The sequence below is a fragment of the Sminthopsis crassicaudata genome, chromosome 2, assembly GCF_048593235.1.
Source record: "Sminthopsis crassicaudata isolate SCR6 chromosome 2, ASM4859323v1, whole genome shotgun sequence".
In the NCBI taxonomy this organism is placed as follows: Eukaryota; Metazoa; Chordata; class Mammalia; order Dasyuromorphia; family Dasyuridae; genus Sminthopsis; species Sminthopsis crassicaudata.
Window position 1 is genome coordinate 11,988,747 of NC_133618.1, and position 19,874 is coordinate 12,008,620.

Here is a 19,874-nt window from a genome sequence, read left to right on the forward strand (position 1 = left end):
GAATAGGGAGCCAGAAGAGTGTGAGCTATAGATGTATAATCAGGATTCTGTAATCCATTGTATAATTTGGGGGAGTTCATTTAACTTTTATGGACCTCACCTAACTGTTCAGAAAATTAAAGAGCTGGACTCAATTATTTTAAGGTCCCTTTTAGCTTTGGCATTCTATGGTTTTGTGATTGATTTTTCCCCACGAAATTGATTGGTTGGGGGAGAAATCGACCTAAAGAACCATTCATCTTAATATCCTATAGACATGTCTATACCACCACTTATTATTTCCACTACTTAGCACATTTAAAAGCTGCTTTCTAGTTTTAGTATTGTACTCCACTTTGGTAAGAGAGTACCCAAGAGAAGTATAAGGGAACTTTCAATCACTAAAGTCCAAGTATATTATTACCTGATCAACAGCGATCTACAAATTCTCCTACCTTTTGCTTCTTGGTAAGTGGTGCTCATGGGAAGTCATTCCAACACCATGTCTGATGGGCACCAGAAGAGAAAAGTTTGCATAGCAAAAATCCAAAGTGAATTGGAATCACGTCCCAAACCATAGGCTGTATTTATCTATGTCTTTCTTTAGTAACATAACATTAAGGTAAAAGGTCATCTCCCCACTGAAATATATTTTATATTTACTTTTTTATTAAATAATTATGGCATGGCATGAAGTTAAATATTACAGAAACTAATCAGGAGGGAATTCAATCGAGCAAACCCCGACCTGAGAATTTCGTCTTTGCTATACATAGAATGTCTTAATCCTCCACTGGGAGCCATTCGGGTTTACTTAAGGAGTTTAATAATACACATTTCAACTGCCACAGAATCTAAATCCCATTTGGATCAGCTTTGAAAAACTTTCATCAATACCTTGAGATTTCATAGTAATTCTCCCGAGGCTTCAGATCTTCTGTGTCATTTCATCTTCAGATTGTGGGTCTGATTATTAGCTTATTTACATACCTTGGATCTAGCCAATGGATTGAACTGTAAGAATTACATTCGGGTATTTTTGTTTTTAACCACAACATTTTTTTAACTAAAAATATCTAATGGGAACCACCACATCTATAGCTTGTGAAAAAAATCTGGGCTGGCCCATGCCCAATATTAATTTTTTTTCAAAAAAGGAAAAATTATACAATTTTTTTGGCAATTGTTTCTTAAAGAGAGCCCATGAGAGCCTCCACCATAATGATGGACCTTGGATGAGGAGGACTTGATCTGGATCACTTCAAACATTATGTAGCAAGAGAAAAGTTATCTAGCCCTTGGACTCATGTTTCCTCATTGGTAATATGGGAGTTGGACCACCTATTCCACCAAGTTATTGGGAGAGGAGTATTTTGAAAAATTAAAAACTTTAGAGAAAAGTAGAAGATTATTCTGTTTAGAGTTTAGAGTTTTGTAACTATACTGCTGGGTACTAGGATCTTGAAGAGTGCTTGCTTATTGAATTATGTCTACTTGTAACTGTCTCCTCCTCAATTATATCATCTGTAAAAATTAAGGATTAGACTGCTACCTCAGGAAAATGACTAAACTCCTCTACCATCCTCTCACTAAATATGCTTTTTGATCCAATGAATCAATCAATAAAGTAGTTACTTGCTTCAGACTTCTAGGGTACTCTATCTAATAAGGAAGCAAATGCAGAATCATAAAAACACTGAAATAAGAAAAAAGGAATTAGAGAGCAGAACATCTTAAAACTAAAAAAGACCTCATATTCCATTTATCCCAGAATCACTAAAATGTAGCCTTAGAAGCCAACTAAGTGGCCATCTTGTCTAATTCATTCATTCTACAGAAAAAAAGAAACTTGGCCCCACAACGTGTGTGTGTGTGTGTGTGTGTGTGTGTGTGTGTGTATGGATTTATGGAGTATATGTGTATATATGCATATGGATGTGTGTGTGTGTCTTAACATGTTGAGCTTTAGTGCTTTCTATAACATAAGGGTTAGAGGCAAGAATTTTATCCCCAAAAGCTTTAAGGCTTAAGAGAACAAAACCCATTTTGACAAAAGTACTATAACTCCACTGGGGTTAGTGATGATAAATTTAGGGATATAAGTTTGGTTTAAAGGAATTTGAGAGAAGAAAGAAGGAGAAGTAGAATGGAAGAAGAGGAAAGAAGGGAGATGCATTCAATTGGCCAGTCTTAAAGGCGATGGGTTTGCAGGAGCCTGAATCTCAGCTAAGCTATGAGAAAGTCATTTATCTTCTCCAAATCAACTACATATAGGTTAAAATGTATGTTCTCTAAGGTACCTTTCAACTTTAAATCATAAATTCAGGGTTGGAAGAGACCTTAAAGATCTTAGAATTGTTGTTTTTGAAAAAAAAAAAAAAGTCTGAGAAATGTAGTTGGTCAAGTGGCAAAGAAGAGGAGTATAGTCACTCTCTTCATTTTATAAGTAAAGTAACTGAGTCTGAGAAAATGGAGGAATTTGCCCAAAGTCACTTAGGCAGAGGACAGGTTTAATCCCAGATCCCCAGACTCAAAATCCAATGTTTTTACCAAGATACCAAACAACCACATGTGGAGTTCTAATCTCCATTGAGTCAAGGACTTAGACACTGCCTTGGACAAAGTGTATGCTTAATAAAGAAAGAATAAAAAAATAAAAAGATGTTTGTTGCATGAAGGGTCTTGATTCCCCCACTTATTCATTAGGTCCATGACTTTCAGTAGCTCATTTAAATAGTGTGGGTCTCAGTTTTCTCATCTGTAAAATGGGGAGTGTACTTAGACAATCAATTCTTTCCATTTCTATGGTTCTATCATCCTCTTTTGATGATAATAAAATGAAAAAGAACTGGGGAGCTAGGGGGAGCAGTGGATAGAGCACCAGCTCTGAATTCAGGAGGATCTGAGTTCAAATGTGATCTCAGACACTTAAAACTTCCTAGCTGTGTGACCCTAGGCAATTCACAACTGCCTCAAGAATAAGAAAGAAAGAAAGAAAGAAAGAAAGAAAGAAAGAAAGAAAGAAAGAAAGAAAGAAAGAAAGAAAGAAAGAAAGAAAGAAAGAAAGAAAGAAAGAAAGAAAGAAAGAAAGAAAGAAAGAAAGAAAGAAAGAGAGGGAGGGAGGGAGGGAGGGAGGGAGGGAGGGAGGGAGGGAGGGAGGGAAGGAAGGAAGAAAAGAAGGAAGAAAAGAAGGAAGAAAGGAAGGAAGAAAAGAAGGAAGGAAAGGGAAAGGGAAAAAAATAACTGATATCCTTTCCTATTCCATTGGGGGAAAAATTCTACAGTGTGATAAGAACTTTATAAATAATGACCAAGAGTGGGATGTGACCACTAGTTTCTTGCCGGGACTGTCACATTAGATAATCTCTCCTAGAACAGATGAGAATGCAGTTGGGATTGAAATATTCCATTTTTGACAATATGTACATCTTCTCACCCTAATCCCTTTGGATATAATGGCAGAATATTTTTTTTCTGATGGTTTTGGGGAGATTATATCTAAGCACTTTATTAAGAGGTGGTATCCATCTTGTGGACAGAGCAATGAGGATGTGAGTCAAACACCTGCAGGGCACAAGTGAAAGATTAGATGGAAGCCTTTGATATTTAATTTTAAATGAAATATTAATTTAATATTTAATTACGCTTGGGGGTCAGGAAAGAGTGCAGTGGCAAGGCAGGGTGTTTGAAGAAGCCCTTAATATACACAGTTAAGGAGACAACTGTAAAAATTAAAGATAAATTTCAAGGGTAAATCTAAATGCCACCACGGAGCTATTCCACGTGTCCTCCCGTTCCCCATAATGTGTATTTAGAATATTAGAGCTGAGTACGCAGAGCTGTTAAGAAGCTGCCTACCACTCTGGTAGAGAAACCCTCCTCCTTTTTCCATTCTGTGGCTACCAGTAGGGCCATCTCAACTGAAATGATACATTTGAATTTCACATGGGGGGGCCACTGGCAAACCCCAGGACAGCAAGAGGGCTGTTGCTTCCACCTGCTTCCAGTTTGAGGAGGGAACAATTGTCCTCAGGCTGGCTTTTGATGTTTGATTTGGGTGCTTTTAACTAAGAAACGGATTCATTTCTTAAATAGTTTTTTTATGCAGGGTAATGATTTTTTTAAGAGAAAGAGAGAAGAGCATTAAATATAAGTTGGATGAGCTCTTTCCATTTTAGCTTTAACTCATTTATAAAGTTTTTTATCGAAATCTACAGCAATTCTGGTTTATAGTGCACAACAGAAACCTTCATTTCAGTACTTTCAAGGATTATATTCTCATTGATAAATATACTCTTTGAAAATGCAGACCACAGCCCATTTAACTAGCTCATCCTTTGAGATTCTTGCTCATGTCTTCCCATAAGTCCAACCAATGCTCTGTGGCCTTTCTCTATATCCTTTCCCATTCTATAAGTATCATTCAGTCACATCTGTCCAACAGTTATCCTAAATTCTCACTGCACTACTTCCTTGTCACACTTTTCCTGGCTATTACACCATTTTTTTTTTCTGTACAAGCCATCATTGGCGATATGCTGCAGTCTTCTTCAACCCACCATATATCCTTCCATTCCGTTCTGGGTCACTTTCCCTTTTGATTCTTTGGGTAGAACTGTTTACTGATTCATAGGCATAGAATATTATCAGAATCATAGCCCAGATTTTTAGTGAGTAAAGTGATTCTTTAGCCTTTTCCTGAAGATATGCAATGAGAATGAATCTATAGTTTCTTGTGGTAGCCAAAATTTCACTTCTGAAGTTTGAACTGTCTCTGAAATCTTGGAATAATTCAAAACTCAATATTCCAAACAAAGCAGCAGAAGAACCAATCGAGATAGTCGCTCCAGATGTGTGTAAAACTCAACCTTACCATAAGAATGAGGAGTAAATAAATAAATGTCACCATGAAAAACTATTGTAGTAACAGAAACATTCAAGACACAAACCCACCAGAAGAAAATGATTCCAAAACATCTACAAGCAAAGCCTCAAAGAAAAACATAGCTTGGGCACAAGTTTAACTCAAATCCTTGGAAGATATTAAATAAGAGTTTTAAAATATTTTTATTTTTACAAATGAAATTTATAAATATTTTATAAATGAAAAGATTAGAAGAATGAGCTTTATAAATATTTTTATAAATTAAAAGATGTTACTAAAATTAGAAAATAAATGAAAAGTATAGAAGAAAGAATTAGGGGAAAAAATTAACAGCTTGGCATGAGAGATATAAAAATGTTACTTTATAAAAAGCAATAAATTCTTGCAAAATTAGTATGAATCGCATGAAAGCTAAAGGCTCCATGACACAATATGAAATATTAAAACAAAGTTTAAAAAACAACAAAAAAAGAACATATCACACCATATTATATCATGGCAAGACAATCGACTTATAAAATCATCTAAGAGAAGTATTTTAAGAATTACCGAACTACCTGAAAGCCATGACAAAAAATAAAGATCCCAGATGTATTTTAAAAGATAATAAAAGAAAACTGCCCAGATCTCTTAGAACCAGAGGTTAAAGTAGAAATAGAAAGACTATATCAGTCACTTCCTGAAAACCACAAAATGGAAACACTGAGGAACATTATAACCAACATCCAGGACCTCCAGATTAAAGGAAAAAACTGCAAGTACCCAGAAAGAAATAGCTAGAGTTCTAAGGATCCAATCAGGATCACACAAGGTTTAGCATCCACCAAGCTTATAGTAAAGAATAACACACCTAGAAAAGCTGAATATAATCTGACAGGGTGAAAAATGAACTCTTTAATATGAATATCCTTATGTATTTTTGATGATGAGACCAAAGCTGCAAAAAAATTTTGAAATCGAAAATGGGAATCAAGAGAAAGACAAAATGGTAAACATAAGCACTGGGGGGCTAAACAAGGATAAACTCTGTGTTTCTCCAGAACCCTATCATGATCAGGGTTCATAGTGGGAATCTTACTAGGAAAAAGCCTAGAAATGGTTCTGAGGTATTCTGATGATTTTAAAAGATGAATGGAAAGGAAGGAGAAGAGAAATACATTAGGAAAGAAATGGGAGAAAAAGGATGGGGGAAATCATTTTACATAATATCAGATCATTACCACATTACAAAAAAAGATAAATATAAAGAGTTACTATAGCCCAAACCAACCTACTAAAATAAGCTAGTGATGCTGAAATATGAGAAAGGGATAAAGGAGAAGACATTGATATCAAATATCACTATTTATGACAGAAGTATAATATAAAAGAAATCACAATAAATAGGTTTTTAAAAGGCCTCCTGAACCATTTTAGCCAGCAAATCCTTTTGCTCAGAAGAAAGAAATGGCCATCAAAGGCAATATCCATTTATATAATAATTATCCATTTACAATATAAATTAATGTTCAAAGTATTATGGAGGAGATTGAATGTCTTTTGCCTTTCTTTGACTCTACAGCATTTATCATGGTGCTCAGCACATTGAGCTTAATAAATGCTTATTGACTCATACAGATGTCCCTTGCAGGGGACATCAGGTAAGAAGAAGCACAAGGATGGGATAGGAATGACAAAGTTCATACCTATAACATCCAATATCTTAAATCTGTTGTCCTTGTGGCCCTGCTAAGATCACCTTTTAACCTGTACTTCTAACTCTGAGGGGAAAAGATGAAAATTAGGTAGAAAAAGGATGTGGCTACTAATGACCTGTGTGACTAGACAAGTCAATTCACAATTCTGGGCTCTATTTTCTGTTTTCTTCTCATGAGAGCCTTAAACTACATGGCTTTTAGAGTCTCTTCCAGCATCGATAAATCTATAAGCCAAATCTAGACAACACTGAGTAGTAAATAGAAATCCGACCTCAAAGCCAGGAAGATCTGGAGCACATCTTGCCTCTGGCATGTACACAAATGTGAGATTGGGAAAATCATTTAAGCTCTCAATGTTCTGAACAATTTTTAACACTATATTGGAGAGGGTAGAATTCATTGGGTAGTTTTCCACTAGGAATTTCCCTACAACAATGAAATCACAAATGTATATGATCCTAAAGCTATTTCTCTGGCTCATATCTAAGGTGAAAATCTGCTTCAATTTTCCTTAGAATTCCAGATTTTCTTAGAATCAAGGGAGACCTTTTTGGGGGGGGGGAGTGCAGGATCCTTAAGTCTGGGGTAAAGGGGTAAAGAATAAAAACCAATCACTTCCTTCAGCAGTAGCCAGAGGCATCCTATCAAATGATGAGGTAAGAAAAATTAGCCCCATGATATCTCTAGTGGGAAGAAAACAAGACTTTTCCATAGGTGGGATGTTGCTTCTGCAGTCCCTGGCATTGGCAACACTGGCCGCCTCAGGGAGCTGATTACTCCAGTTTGGCTAATTGCAGCAGGTGAGGCTCATTATGATGGCACCTCTCTGCACAGATACTGTCAGTGTAAAAGCACAAAGTGAGGGGTTAAGCTAAGCACTAACTTTTCCCTCCACCCCCATATCTGTTTAGGTGGCTCTCCCAACGGTTCCAAAGCAAAGGGTTTCAGGTTTCTTCATTTCTCTTAAGTCTGAATCATTTTTTTTTCAAACGTGCTGGAGAGAAAATTATATTCTGAGTCAAGAAAATCTGGGTTTGAATATTGCTCGTTAAATTGTTTAACTATGTGACCAAAGCCCTTCTCTTCTTTGGGTATCAGGGTTCACTGTAAACATAAGGGGAGTGACCTCTACAGTGACTGCAAACTCTTAAGATTTTATGCTTCTATTTGATTCTTTGTGCCTCAGTTTCCTCCCTTGTAAAATAAAAGGACTGAGCTCATTGACCTCTGAGAGTCCACTGAGATCTAGACCTATAGAGCTAGTAACTTCTCTATGCCTCCATCTCTTTATCCATAACACAAGGTTGGGCTCAGTGATCTCCAAAGTAGCTTCAAATTAACTGCACAAACCTATGGTATAAATGAGCTTACATTACTGGCTGCTCATTGCCAGTGCCTTAAACAATCATCAGAATCGCCGTCACAGAAACTCAATTTTAAGGCTCCCAGATTTTGAGGTCGAAGAAGCCTTGGGGGTGATCTTGAGTCCCAAACCCTCATTTATAGTTGAGAAAACTGAGACGTGAGGAGCTCCATGGTCTAAGGATGGGGTCAAAACCACCCTGCCCCATTTTAGCCTTGATACCTTAACTTGGTGGGAACATGTCTTAATCAATTAATCACTCACAGACCTTAGACTAAGTGCTAAAAGGCCTTTTGAACTGGAATTGTGTTTGGATAGATGGAGGAAACTTGGCCATACCCCAGGGATCGTCTATAAATTCTCAAGCAACTAGAGAAGGAATGGAATTCCAGAGACTGGAGCAAGTGTGGCTTTCCAACACACTGGTGAGGAGGAACCACCTAGGGGGAAAGGAGGAAGCTTCAGTTTTGGCTTGGCCAAGAATCTCTTCCCCATTCCCTTCCCTAAAAAAAATAGCCAAAGAAGGCCCTCGTGAACCCCAGAAGATTTTGGATTTCTTATTTTCACATCAGCATCCTGTTTTGGATCGATATCCTAGCTGGATCAACTAGCAGCAATGTCTGACACAGATTCAGTATACTTATGGGGAACTTTGTGATCACCTCATGAATGGGAATAAAGGACTTTCAGAGACCAGGGCATGTGAATTGTCACACGTGCCATGTAAACTCGGGCCCCCTTTACCATGGACTCCCATGTATTTGTGGGAGAGTGTGTCAGATTTTTGATGGGATTAACTAGTTCTACTCTACCACTTTAGTTAAAAAAAACCCTTTTTATAAGCCCTTTAAGACTAAATAATTATATTAATAATATTCAACTAGAAACTAGTTAGCCAAAACTTGAGTCCCTGAGATCTGTCTGTGAGAATGGAAGTCGGGATAAGAATCGTCAGAGTTTATGAGGTCCCCAAAGTATCATAATCACAGCTTTGACAGTTGGAAGGGACCTTAAAGGTCATCTAGGTCAACTCCCTCATTTAATTACTAAGAAACCAACTAAGAGAATGGGTTATGATCACAAGTCCTCCGACTCTAAATCTAGTATCTACTAGTCAATCCACAAATATTTAAGTGCTGACTATGTGTCAGGCATTGCGCTAAGTTCTAAGGATGCAAAGCAGGCAAAAAACACTTTTTCCACTGAATTAGCTTCTTAATGGGCCATCTAATGCAACTTATCGCTGAAGAATCCCCTCTTCAACATCTCTGGCAAGGGCTCATTAAACTTTGGCTCAAAGCCCTCCAATGGGGGGGAATTGACCACCTCCAGAGGCAGGCCATCCCATTTTAGATAGCTGTAGTTGGTAGGCAGCTTTTCCTGGCTGCAGGTGAAAATTAATCTCTATAATTCCCACCTTGGTTTTAAGGTTTCCAGTCTTCCTGCCATTTTGGTTGTTCCCCCCGCCATACCCATACTTGTTTGGATGCTGTAAGTCTTCTCCCACAGGGGACTCTCATACTGAGAGAGGGGCAGGAACCTCCATGGCAGGGCACCAAGGGTTCATAAAATCTACCCTGAAGAGATGACGATCAGAGACTTAGAAGAATTTTTTGTATAATAAGGAATTTAAGCACTAAAAATGGCCATCTTTGGTGGCTCCATCAGGAATAACAATTCATATTATATAAAACTATAATGTTCATAAAATACTTTTTCAGATTATTTTAAATGATCACCATAATAGTCTCATGAGCCCTTACTCAAGCCTTTCCCTCTTCAATGCCCTTGTATTTACTTCTCTGTTAATGCTGGATCAACTCCCATCTTCCAGAAATTCCTTTTTTCCCTTCATTTTTCTGTATCCCCAGTGCTCAGCACACTGTCTGATACATGCTAAGCACTTAATAAATATTCATCGATTGACTAATAAATGCTTATTGGATGGGTGGAACCATCGGAGCTTTTGCTTGTGGCTTTCAGGGGCAGGCACTCTGGGTAGAATTCACAGGTGAGTAACAGCGGGCATGGAGGTAGGTGATTAGCCCATGGTTGTAGTCCAGTGTCAGATGGAGGATTCAGATCCAGCCGTCTCCTGACACCTTATCTGACACTTTCTGCATGGTACGCTACTGCTCCTTTCATGTGCTTCCTCTTCCCCTCCCACCCCATCCCATGATTATCGTAGGACTGTCTAATTGAGTACATTTGAAGCCCTCATCTAACCTCATCCATTTCTAATTCTAGAGTAATCCCGCTCTCGGGACACCAATGGAGATGGAAAGATGAGAGCCCTTTGTTCGCTGGCTCTGCAGGAGAAGAGGCTGAGATGTGACAGACCAGCATGAGCTAAGGCTCAGGGCTGACACCGGAGACAGCCCTTCCAGACATTTCCAGGGAGCATTCCATCTCATTCCTTCTCCAGCCATTGGGCTGAGCTTCCCTACTGGGTTGCCAATTAGTTCTCCTTGTCAAATGGCAGTTTTCTCAGTAGGATGGGTCTTGAGACCACCAATTTACTTCCCGTGGGGCTTCAGACCATCCCCAGATGGTTCCTGTTTCCCGGCTCCATTAAACTGGGTTACATTTGATCCAGCAACCTCTAGGTGAAAGTTTCTGGCTAGAGTTACTGGGCTCCAGAAATGCCCTAATATCTCCCTGGGTGGTTTTGGTTTGATGGTGGCAGAGGAAAATGGTGTCTCTGAAGGAGAGTCTGGGCTTCCTTTTTTCTATTTCATTCCTGTCCTTCCTTACCCCCATCATCCTTCTCCCCATCTCCATGCACACACACTGGATTCATCATAAACTAAATGGGTTTGGATCCAGGACAAGGCCCTCCAGCCAGAAACAAACTCTTACCCTAACCCAAAATGTCAACAATCAAAGTTCCTTCCAATCCTAAAATCCCATGATTCTGTTTTCTAGGAGTCTTGGATTAAATGAGGTGATAGTTAAAAATCTACTATACTATGACCATACCATAATTTTTATTATGGTGATGTAGAATGATAGCATAATGAGATTGATAGTGAAAAGCATACTTAAGCACATTGTACCTTTACGAATATTAGCTAAGGGAATCATGGAAAAAAGAATTTCACTCAGTAGGGGACAAGTAGTGTAAAAATAAGCAGCTTCAAGAACTAGCTAGGATCCAGTGTCTGTTTCCTTCAGAAGGACTGAACCTGTGATTTCATTTGGTATATGGAAATCCCAGGTGAGGAAACCCCCTCTACCATTTCAGGTCAGTACCTTCTCCGCCATTCCTAGCCTTGGAGATTTATCGTTTTTCCAGGGCAGAATTGGGGGAAATGAGAAAAAAACCAGACTCCCCAAGAACACGTGAATAAATCCTGCTGGAGGGGTGAGAAGAGGTAGGGCTAAGAGAGATTAATGCATTACTGCCACCCCGCATTAATCTCCCTTAGTTCCACCCCACCTTGGAGCAGTGACCCATTCATGAGTTCTTGGGGAGTCTGGGCTTTTCTTCTCAACCTCCCCCAGCTCTGCCTTGGGGAAACAGCAGTGGGGAGTGAGGGCAGCTGATAATCAGCCATTGTGTGGATCCAGGAAAAAAATCACACTATTTAATGACCAGGATGTAATAGAGATAAGATAGCAGGAAACCTAGCAAGGATAAGATTAGGGACTGGACCTGTGACTTGAGTGATATGGGGAACTGTTCCTACCAATCACATCTCCACATCCTGCATGACTTTCCCAAGGTCCTACAGTCTGTATGAGAGAGAGAGAGAGAGAGAGAGAGAGAGAGAGAGAGAGAGAGAGAGAGAGAGAGAGAGAGAGAGAGAGAGAGAGAGAGAGAGAGAGAAGAGACAGAGACAAAGAGATACAGAGAAAGAGACAGAGACAGAGAAAAAAGAGAAAGAGAGAGAGCAGAGAAAGAGAGAGACAGAGACAGAGAGAGAGAAAGAGAGATGACAGTGTTTTCACTATCAAATCAAGCTTTTTTTCATCAATGATCGAATGAATGAATAAATGGATGAGTGAATATATCAGCAGTTATCGATCCAAAAGAGTTTCATCCATTTCAAATTTGTCCCTCCCTCCTGGGAGATTATTCACTTAACTATTTAGAGGGTAGAATGGATAGCACATGGAGTCAGGAGGACCTGAGTTCAAGTCTTATTCTGGAACTTATAAGCTTTATGACTGGGCAAATCATTTTCCCTCCGTGTGCCTCAGTTTCCTAATTCGTAAAATAGAGATAAGAGTAGCACCTACCCCCCCCAGGATCATTACGAGAACCAACAGGTAACCGAAGTATTTACAAACCTTAACTCAAATATCTAAATCCTGACTATTGTTGTTACTTAGTCTGACAGTGTTCAAAATGTCACTGGCACGAACTCCTCTCTTGGAAGCACCTTCAGGGCCCATTTATGAGCCACAAAGCTGTCTTGTTATTTTATCACCACTCCTAAACATCTCTGTCACCTCTCCCCAGCTTAAAAATGTGAGGAGCCAAGCATTAGCTGTAACACGACTATGGCTGCACAGACCTTTTCCTAGACCTGCATCCCCACTCAAGCACAGGTCATGTGCAAGAATGTTGAGTCAGATATTAAAGCCATATGGAAGCTTTCCTAGACTGTCTGTGTCTATTTCATGGAATCGTAAAAATTTTAAAGCTAGAAAAGGCCTTTGAGATCTACCCCCATTCCCACCACCACTTAATAGATGAGGAAACCGAGTCCCAGGGAAGGGAAGTGACTTACCCATTATCACACAGCTAATTAGTGGCAGAGCCTGGAGACTTAGGACAATTCAATCTAATTCAAGAAGTTTTAAGTGCTTATTATGTCCAATATCCCCTGATTCTGCCCAAGTTAACATTCTCTCCACCATTCTCTTTTTCTTTCCCTCCCCCTCTCTCTTCTCTCCTCCCTCCCTCTCTCTGTCTCTATCTTTCTCCCTCTCTCTCCCTCCCTCTCCCTCCCTCCCTCCAATCTCTCTCTCTCTCCCTCTCTCTCTCTTTCTCTCTCTGTATCTGTCTCTCTTTCTCTCTGTCTCTCTCTGGAAGAGACTTTAGAAATGTACTTAGCTTTTTCTCCCTCCCTCCTCTCTCTCTCTCTCTCTCTCTCTCTCTCTCTCTCTCTCTCTCTCTCTTCATCTCTCTCTCCTCTCTCTCCTCTCCTCTCCCCTCCCCTCCCCCCCCCTCTCCCCAGTTCAATCCAACCCAGCCAGCATTTATTTATTAAGGACCTACTTTGTGCCAAGCACTGTGCTAGGCGATGGAGAATGTAGATATAAAAAGCCAATAGTTCCTTCCCTCTGGGAACTTTTATTTTACAATAGAGGAAAACAACAAAAACGTAGATTTACATTTGCAAATCTATAAAATGATATTTGGCCCTAAATACATAAGTCTCACTCTAGGTAACCTCTGGATGCTGAGTAGGAAAGGAGAAAAGAATAAATGCCTTCAGGATATGTGCAACATCTTTGAAAAGAGTATCATGAGCTTGGTGCATTTTCCCCACTTGTAAAATTCTTCCCTTTTACCTATCATTTTAAAGCAACTTCTTTTTTCTTTTTCTTTCATTTCAAAGGGTAGCTTTGCACCTAATCTTCCTGCCTTCAATGACTCCAACATACTCTCTGGATCACTCCAAGATTCAACTTCAGAAAATGCAATTTTCATGGTACTCCCAGTCTCCCAGAAACCACCAAAACTCTCTCTTGTTGTATACAGATTCCACTGATTCCTCTGGGACATCTGTAAAATGAGGGGATTGGACTAAATGACTCTAAAGTCTCTTTCAGCTTTCCACTAGTCTCTCCATAATCCAGATTCATCCTGCTATCTCCCTTGCAAAATTCCCACTACCCTTCTCCCTCACTCCTAGTTTCTATTCCCATCATTCTTTCTAACTGTGACACACACGGCTGACTCACTCTAGCATCCTTACGGTGTGTTATTCACAGATTTTGAGAGTTGGCCCTGGGGATCTCAGTGGCCATTTTGTCCAACCAGTACACAAAATGTCCAATAAAAGTTCATCTCGTCTATTGCAAGTGGAAGGGTGGCCCACCACCTCCTAAGACAATACAGATTCATCATCATAGACTCTATGGTCTAGTCCATTTGGGCCTTTATATCGCATCTCACTCACAGAACTTGCCTTTTCTCTGATTGTTTTATACACTGGACTACAAGCCTCTCTCCCTTTTGCCTCATAGGATCCCTAGACTTCCTCAATTTTCATCTCAAGCACACTTCTACATGAGACCTTTCTGATCATCTGAATGCTCCCCATTGCCTTATCCTCATTTTTATACGTACAGCTATATGTACTTGTTGCCTCCTCCAAAAGAACAGAAACTCCCTGAGAACATGCTTTTGTTTTTTGCCATCATATTCCTTTATGTCTTTATCATAGTGGTTGATCAATAAATCCTGGATCACAGGTTGATGAATCCTTTGTTCATTTTGTTTCTTCCTCCTTAGACCTCAAGAGTTTGAGCTACTCAACAAACATTTGAGTTAATGATTGATAATCACATCCATCCCCCAAACTTGCTATGATATTACCCCCTACAGAAGTGGATTCTGGATAAGACAAATCCATTTTGAGCTCCCATCCAACATGGTGGCTTATAAAATAATAGATTGTCAAAGTTGAAGGAGACCTGAGAGACCAGTTAGTCCAATCCATTGGCAAGAATCCTTTTCAAATTATATTTATTTCAAATTACATTATATTTTGAGCACCAGCCCTGAAGTCAGAAGGACCTGAGTTCAAAACTGGCCTCAGACACTTAACACTTTCTAGCTGTGTGACCCTGGGCAAGTCACTTAACCCCAATTGCCTCAGCAAAAAAAAAAAAATAATAATAATAATAATAAAATTAAAAAATATATATATACACACACATACATACATACATACATATATACATATATATACATACATATATATATATATATATATATATATATATCACAGAAATCATAGGAATCACAGAGGTTGGAAGGGGACTTCAGAAAACCATCAAAATCCCAAAATCTCATGGACAAAAGAAACATCCCATTCAGCAATTCTCATCAAGAGGGTCATCCACCCTCTCTGCCTAAAGGACCTTCAGAGATGAGATTGAGTAACTCCTTTGATCTGCTAGTTTAAAACTGAGTTTCCCCTTCCAATTCTTTTGTTGGTGTTATAGCACAGGGCCCCCAGGTCATCCTATATGACTCTGTAACCCAGATGAACAAATCCAAAGAACAAAAAGCTGGTGACTTTTTCTGAACCATACACAATACGCCCATTTTTTTTACTCAGTACTTAGCACAGGATGTTAACCCTAACATGATAGGATGATCATGATAGGGGCTCAGATACCATCAAATTCAACCCCCTCATTTTATAAATGGGAGAAAGGAGATCTGGGGAAACGAAGGACATTGCCAAGGTTGCACAAGTTTTAAGGGTCCGTGGTTGGATTTGAACCCAGGACTCCTCACTCACACAATTCTATTCCCCTTTTTTCCCCCTTTTTCTCTGGCTGTTCTCCACAGTCAGGGTTCTTTCTGCTTCACCAGGTGATGGATAAAGATTAGGTGAAAGGAGCTGACCCAAGTTAGAACCGCGACACCCCTTCCCATTTGAGAATGGGTCATACTCAAGCCAAGAAACATCTGGGTCTTTTTGCCTCTGACTCATCCTGTCTGTGTCCCCTTGGAAAGTCACTCAACTCCTTGATGCTGCTGTCAGTTAAGAAGGTAAGTGTGGGATCTGCATTCAGAGAGCAGATTTCCTCCCTGGGTGTTCCCTCCACTAATGAAACCACAGGGCTAGATGAAAAGGGAGAAAATCTCCCATGTTGGCCAAGATTTGGCATAATAGCAGAAAGAGCTAAAGATCATCCCAGCAGGTAGAGGGGCTAACATTTACATAGTGCCTCCTGGCTGTCAAAATCCTTCAAAGATATTCTTTCTCTTGGTCCTCAGAGGGATTATTATGCCCATTTTACAGAAGATTTGGAAAACACAATAGGGAAGTCAGAAGATCTCATCAGGAACAAGAGCAATGAACCCTTGAAATCATATGCACACTTACCTGTGTAAATGAACCTTCCTGGGGCCCCTTTGCAGAACTGTTTAGACTTATATGATAATGTCACTTCCACCACTCCAGGGATGTGCCGAGGGGGAGTCTGGACTCTTATAGCGTGAGGTGTTATCAGCTAGAGAGAAAACAAGTGAGAAAAAATAATGGAGAGAGAAAGAGCACTGGGGGCTGTCTCCCACTCTTCCTCGCCTCTAGCCACAGGTTTGGGGAATGGTAACAAGCCATTTTAACACCAGCAACAAAAAGCAGAAATTGTTCCTGAGCAGGATTTAGGAAAAATATCTTCAAAGGGCAGGAATTGTATTTTTTTTTTTTTGGTTATTGTTGGAGTTTTTTTGGTCTATTTGTATCTCCATATTGTAGGCACTTAATTGGATTAATAAATAAAATCAACTTGGAAAACAAATTCAGCTGAACAGAGTTGGGAGGAAGAGTAGAGGTCACCCCAAAATCAATTGTTCTTGCTCACTAGAACCCAATTTTTTCTCAATTGCTAAAATACAAATGGCAATGACTACTCAAAATATGGTAGCTTGGGAACATAGCCCTGGAAATCCTGGCTAGTTAAGTTTCTTTGAACTGTCCTAACATTATGAACACTCCATGCCTCACCTCACTTCATTTTGCCTATTTTAATGCCCACTTTTTTCTTCTCTGCTTTCCTCAATCCTCCCCTTCTTTCACTGTCCAGTTGGATTCCTACCCCTATGATGGCTTTCCCAGTTATTCCAATCCACAGCAATCTTTCTGTCCCTGGCAGGATGATGCCAAGCTATAAAATTAAAGACTTATTCAGATCCTGTCTTGGGCACTCACCACCTACACGAGCTTGGACAAAACTGTTCCAAGCCTCTGCTTTCTCATCTGTAAAATGGACATCAGATGATTTCTAAGGTCACTTTGATACTTGAATCTCCTATTCCTAGTACAACAACTAGAATAATTGGTACTTAATCAATTGGTACTTCTTGATTAATTAATTATTTGATTCCTTTTTTTAAATTTTTAATTATTTATAAATTTATTTAATAAATTTATTTATTTATAAATAAATAAATAAAAATAAAACAGTCATAAATCCAAAAAAAATTATTTGATTCCTTTTATCTTTATCACTAATTTGGTACTTAAGAGAAGCTAACCCATGAGTGTATCCTATCTCCTTACACCTATTTGTCTTCCTTCCTTCTTGGATCATCCCTCTCTGCATCCTCAATTCCTAATGTGGTATTTTGCATGAAGTAAATGAGAAACATGAGTTGGGTGATTGAGACCAAGCTCTTGAGCCACTCAAAACTGGATGAAGAGATCGACTTTGCTTACCTCACTCCATACAAGCATCGTCCCAAACACAACTTGGAGTCCATCAAAGAAATTGTCCCCTATGATGATCACCATGGCCCCACCGGTGGTCCAACCTTCACTTGGGCTGATAGCTTTGATGCAGGGTGTAGCTATGGAGACAGAACCATAAATTAGACTCGCTTCTTCTCTTCTTGCCAATAGGGACTTCTACAATGGCTTCCTTATGGTGTTTGTCTTCTGGAGCTGAAGAATTCCCTTGCAAGACCTTCTTGCCCACAATCCTTACCTGATTGGTTACTGATTTGCTCCATGTCATTATAATCTAACAACAAGGCATTATGGCCTAAAAGAAAGACTGATAGATTTGGTTAGTTAGAATGCTGGAGTTAGAATCAGGAAATCCTGAGTTCAAATCCTGCCTTTGGGATTTCCTAGCCACGTGGCCTTGGGTACTTTATTGCTGAATTGTTCTTTCTCAATTTCCTCATTTGTAAAACAGAAATAATAATAGCATTTACCTTGAAGGTTTGGGGTGCACTTCAAATGAAATAATACATTTAAAGTACTTTGAAAGCCTTAAAGAGCTACATAAATGTTACCTATTAGCATTATGAATATTATTACTATTGTTATCATTATGAGTGGATTTGGATTTACATCTAGGTTTTCATACTCGCTTCCTGTAGAATTTTGGATGCATCGCTTAAACTCTCTGGGTTTCAGTTTATTCATCTGTAAAATGGGGATGGGGAGAGAGAGGGTTGGACTAATTGATGACCAAAATTTCTTCCAGTTCTAAATCTATGAATCCATGATGAAACTGACCACATGGTATGGAAAGGTAAAATGAGGGAGGGCAGAACCCCACTATATTCTCCCTCAGCCAGACCATATCTAGAACTTTGGGTACATTTTAGATATATTTTGAGAAGGGCAGGGAAACCTGGAGCATCCTCAGAAAAGGAAGGGCCAAAATGTGAAGGGGCTCAGTGAGCATGTCACGGATGGTTGAAGGAACTGGGGGTGTTATACAAAGCAAAGACTATAGAAAACATGAGAGATACTGCTGTACAGTGGGAAAGATGTCATTTGGAGAGTCCAAGGATCTGCATTCAAATCCTAGCTTTGCCATTTACTGTCTGACTTTGGGTGAATAGCTTCACCTCTAAGAGCCTCGATTTCCTCATCTGCCAACTGGGCACATTGGACTAGATGGTCTCCTAGGATCTTTTATCAAAGGTTCTGTAGCTTCTTTGGGCCTCAAAGTCCTTGTTGAAGCTCAAACACTTCATTCAATACACCAACTCAGCATTTTCACACTCCACGCTTAATATATTCTCCTTCCTAATTTCCACTTGACTTCCCCAAGCTTCCTTTAAGCCCCAGCTAAAATCTTGCCTTCTCTAGGAAGTTTTTTTTCAATCCTGTTATTACTAGAGTTTCTCCTCTATTGGTTATCTCCAATTTATTATGGATAGAATTTGTTTATGTTTTCTCCTTCATTACAACTCCTCTTTGAGGTCAGGGACTTTCTTTTGCCTTTTTTTTTTTAAATCCCCAGCACTTAGCACATGCTGGGCAAACAGTGGGTGTTTACTAAATGCTTGTCGACTTGCAAAATTGAAAGACTGAATAAGCTCTTATGACACTAGAGAATGATGGGTAGTTTTGAAGGGCTATTATATGGAAGCACAATTAGACTGACTCTAGTTCAAGTGCCCTCTAGCTCTGGGATACTAAGGTCTCAAGCTCATTTGGTCTTAAGGGACAGAACTATCATTAACAGCCTGAAAATATAGACAGTAAAATTTGGGATTGCTAAAGGAAATAAAGATGAAACTTGTCTTAATTGGTCATTTCACATTCAAATAACAATTAAAACTAGTAATGACCCGTCCTGGAAGGCTAGATTACCGTGTGTTGTATAGGACATAGAAAGGATTCCAGTTTGAGGCAAGGCCTGGACTAAATGGACAATGCAGTGGGGAGGGCAGGGAAGGTAAATCACAGTAGCTTTATTCAAGTCTTGGCTGGTTACACTTTAGATGGGGCTTTCCCCCTCTGAGTCTTGGTTTCCTCATCTGTAAAATGAATTAATTGCACCAGCTGAGCTCCAAGTTTTCTCCAGGCTCAGGATTGTTATAATTCCAGTTTCATCCAGAGTTTCTTAAAACTCTGCTGTTGTTGTTAATGTATTTTTATAAGTTGATCACACTGGGAAAAAGTGTTAAATAAACACAAAAACCACACCCCAGCCTACCAGAGGGACGTGTTAAGATTTACAAGGCTGATTACTCTTCTAGAAAGGAAGGGGGGGGAGCGGGAAGCACTCTACGCAAGATTGGAAATTTGTTTTTTAGGCTCTATCAAGAGACAATTTCTAATCATTTTCCTAACTTTATGGGATGGATTGTGTTTTTATCCTCTTCCATGTGTTCAAGGCCTCTGGACTTTACATCCCATCAGGAACCCAAGATGGTTTCCAGGCCATAACTAAAGTCAATTCATCACTCCATTTCCAACGTTGACAGGGTCAAAGGTGGAGGAGAACTTTG

At 39.4% G+C, this 19,874-nt stretch overlaps 1 protein-coding gene across 1 annotated transcript in view; it reads right to left on the minus strand.

Annotated features, from left to right (window-relative positions):
• LOC141553961 (transcription factor COE2) overlaps positions 1-19,874 on the minus strand; it is a 74,540-nt gene that overhangs the window by 30,116 nt on the left and 24,550 nt on the right. Inside the window, exons 3-4 of the mRNA XM_074285435.1 lie at positions 17,338-17,468; positions 16,003-16,129 (exon numbers count right to left, since the gene is read on the minus strand). Of these exons, the coding sequence (XP_074141536.1) occupies positions 16,003-16,129; positions 17,338-17,468 (258 nt within the window). The remainder of the gene's footprint in view (positions 1-16,002; positions 16,130-17,337; positions 17,469-19,874) is intronic.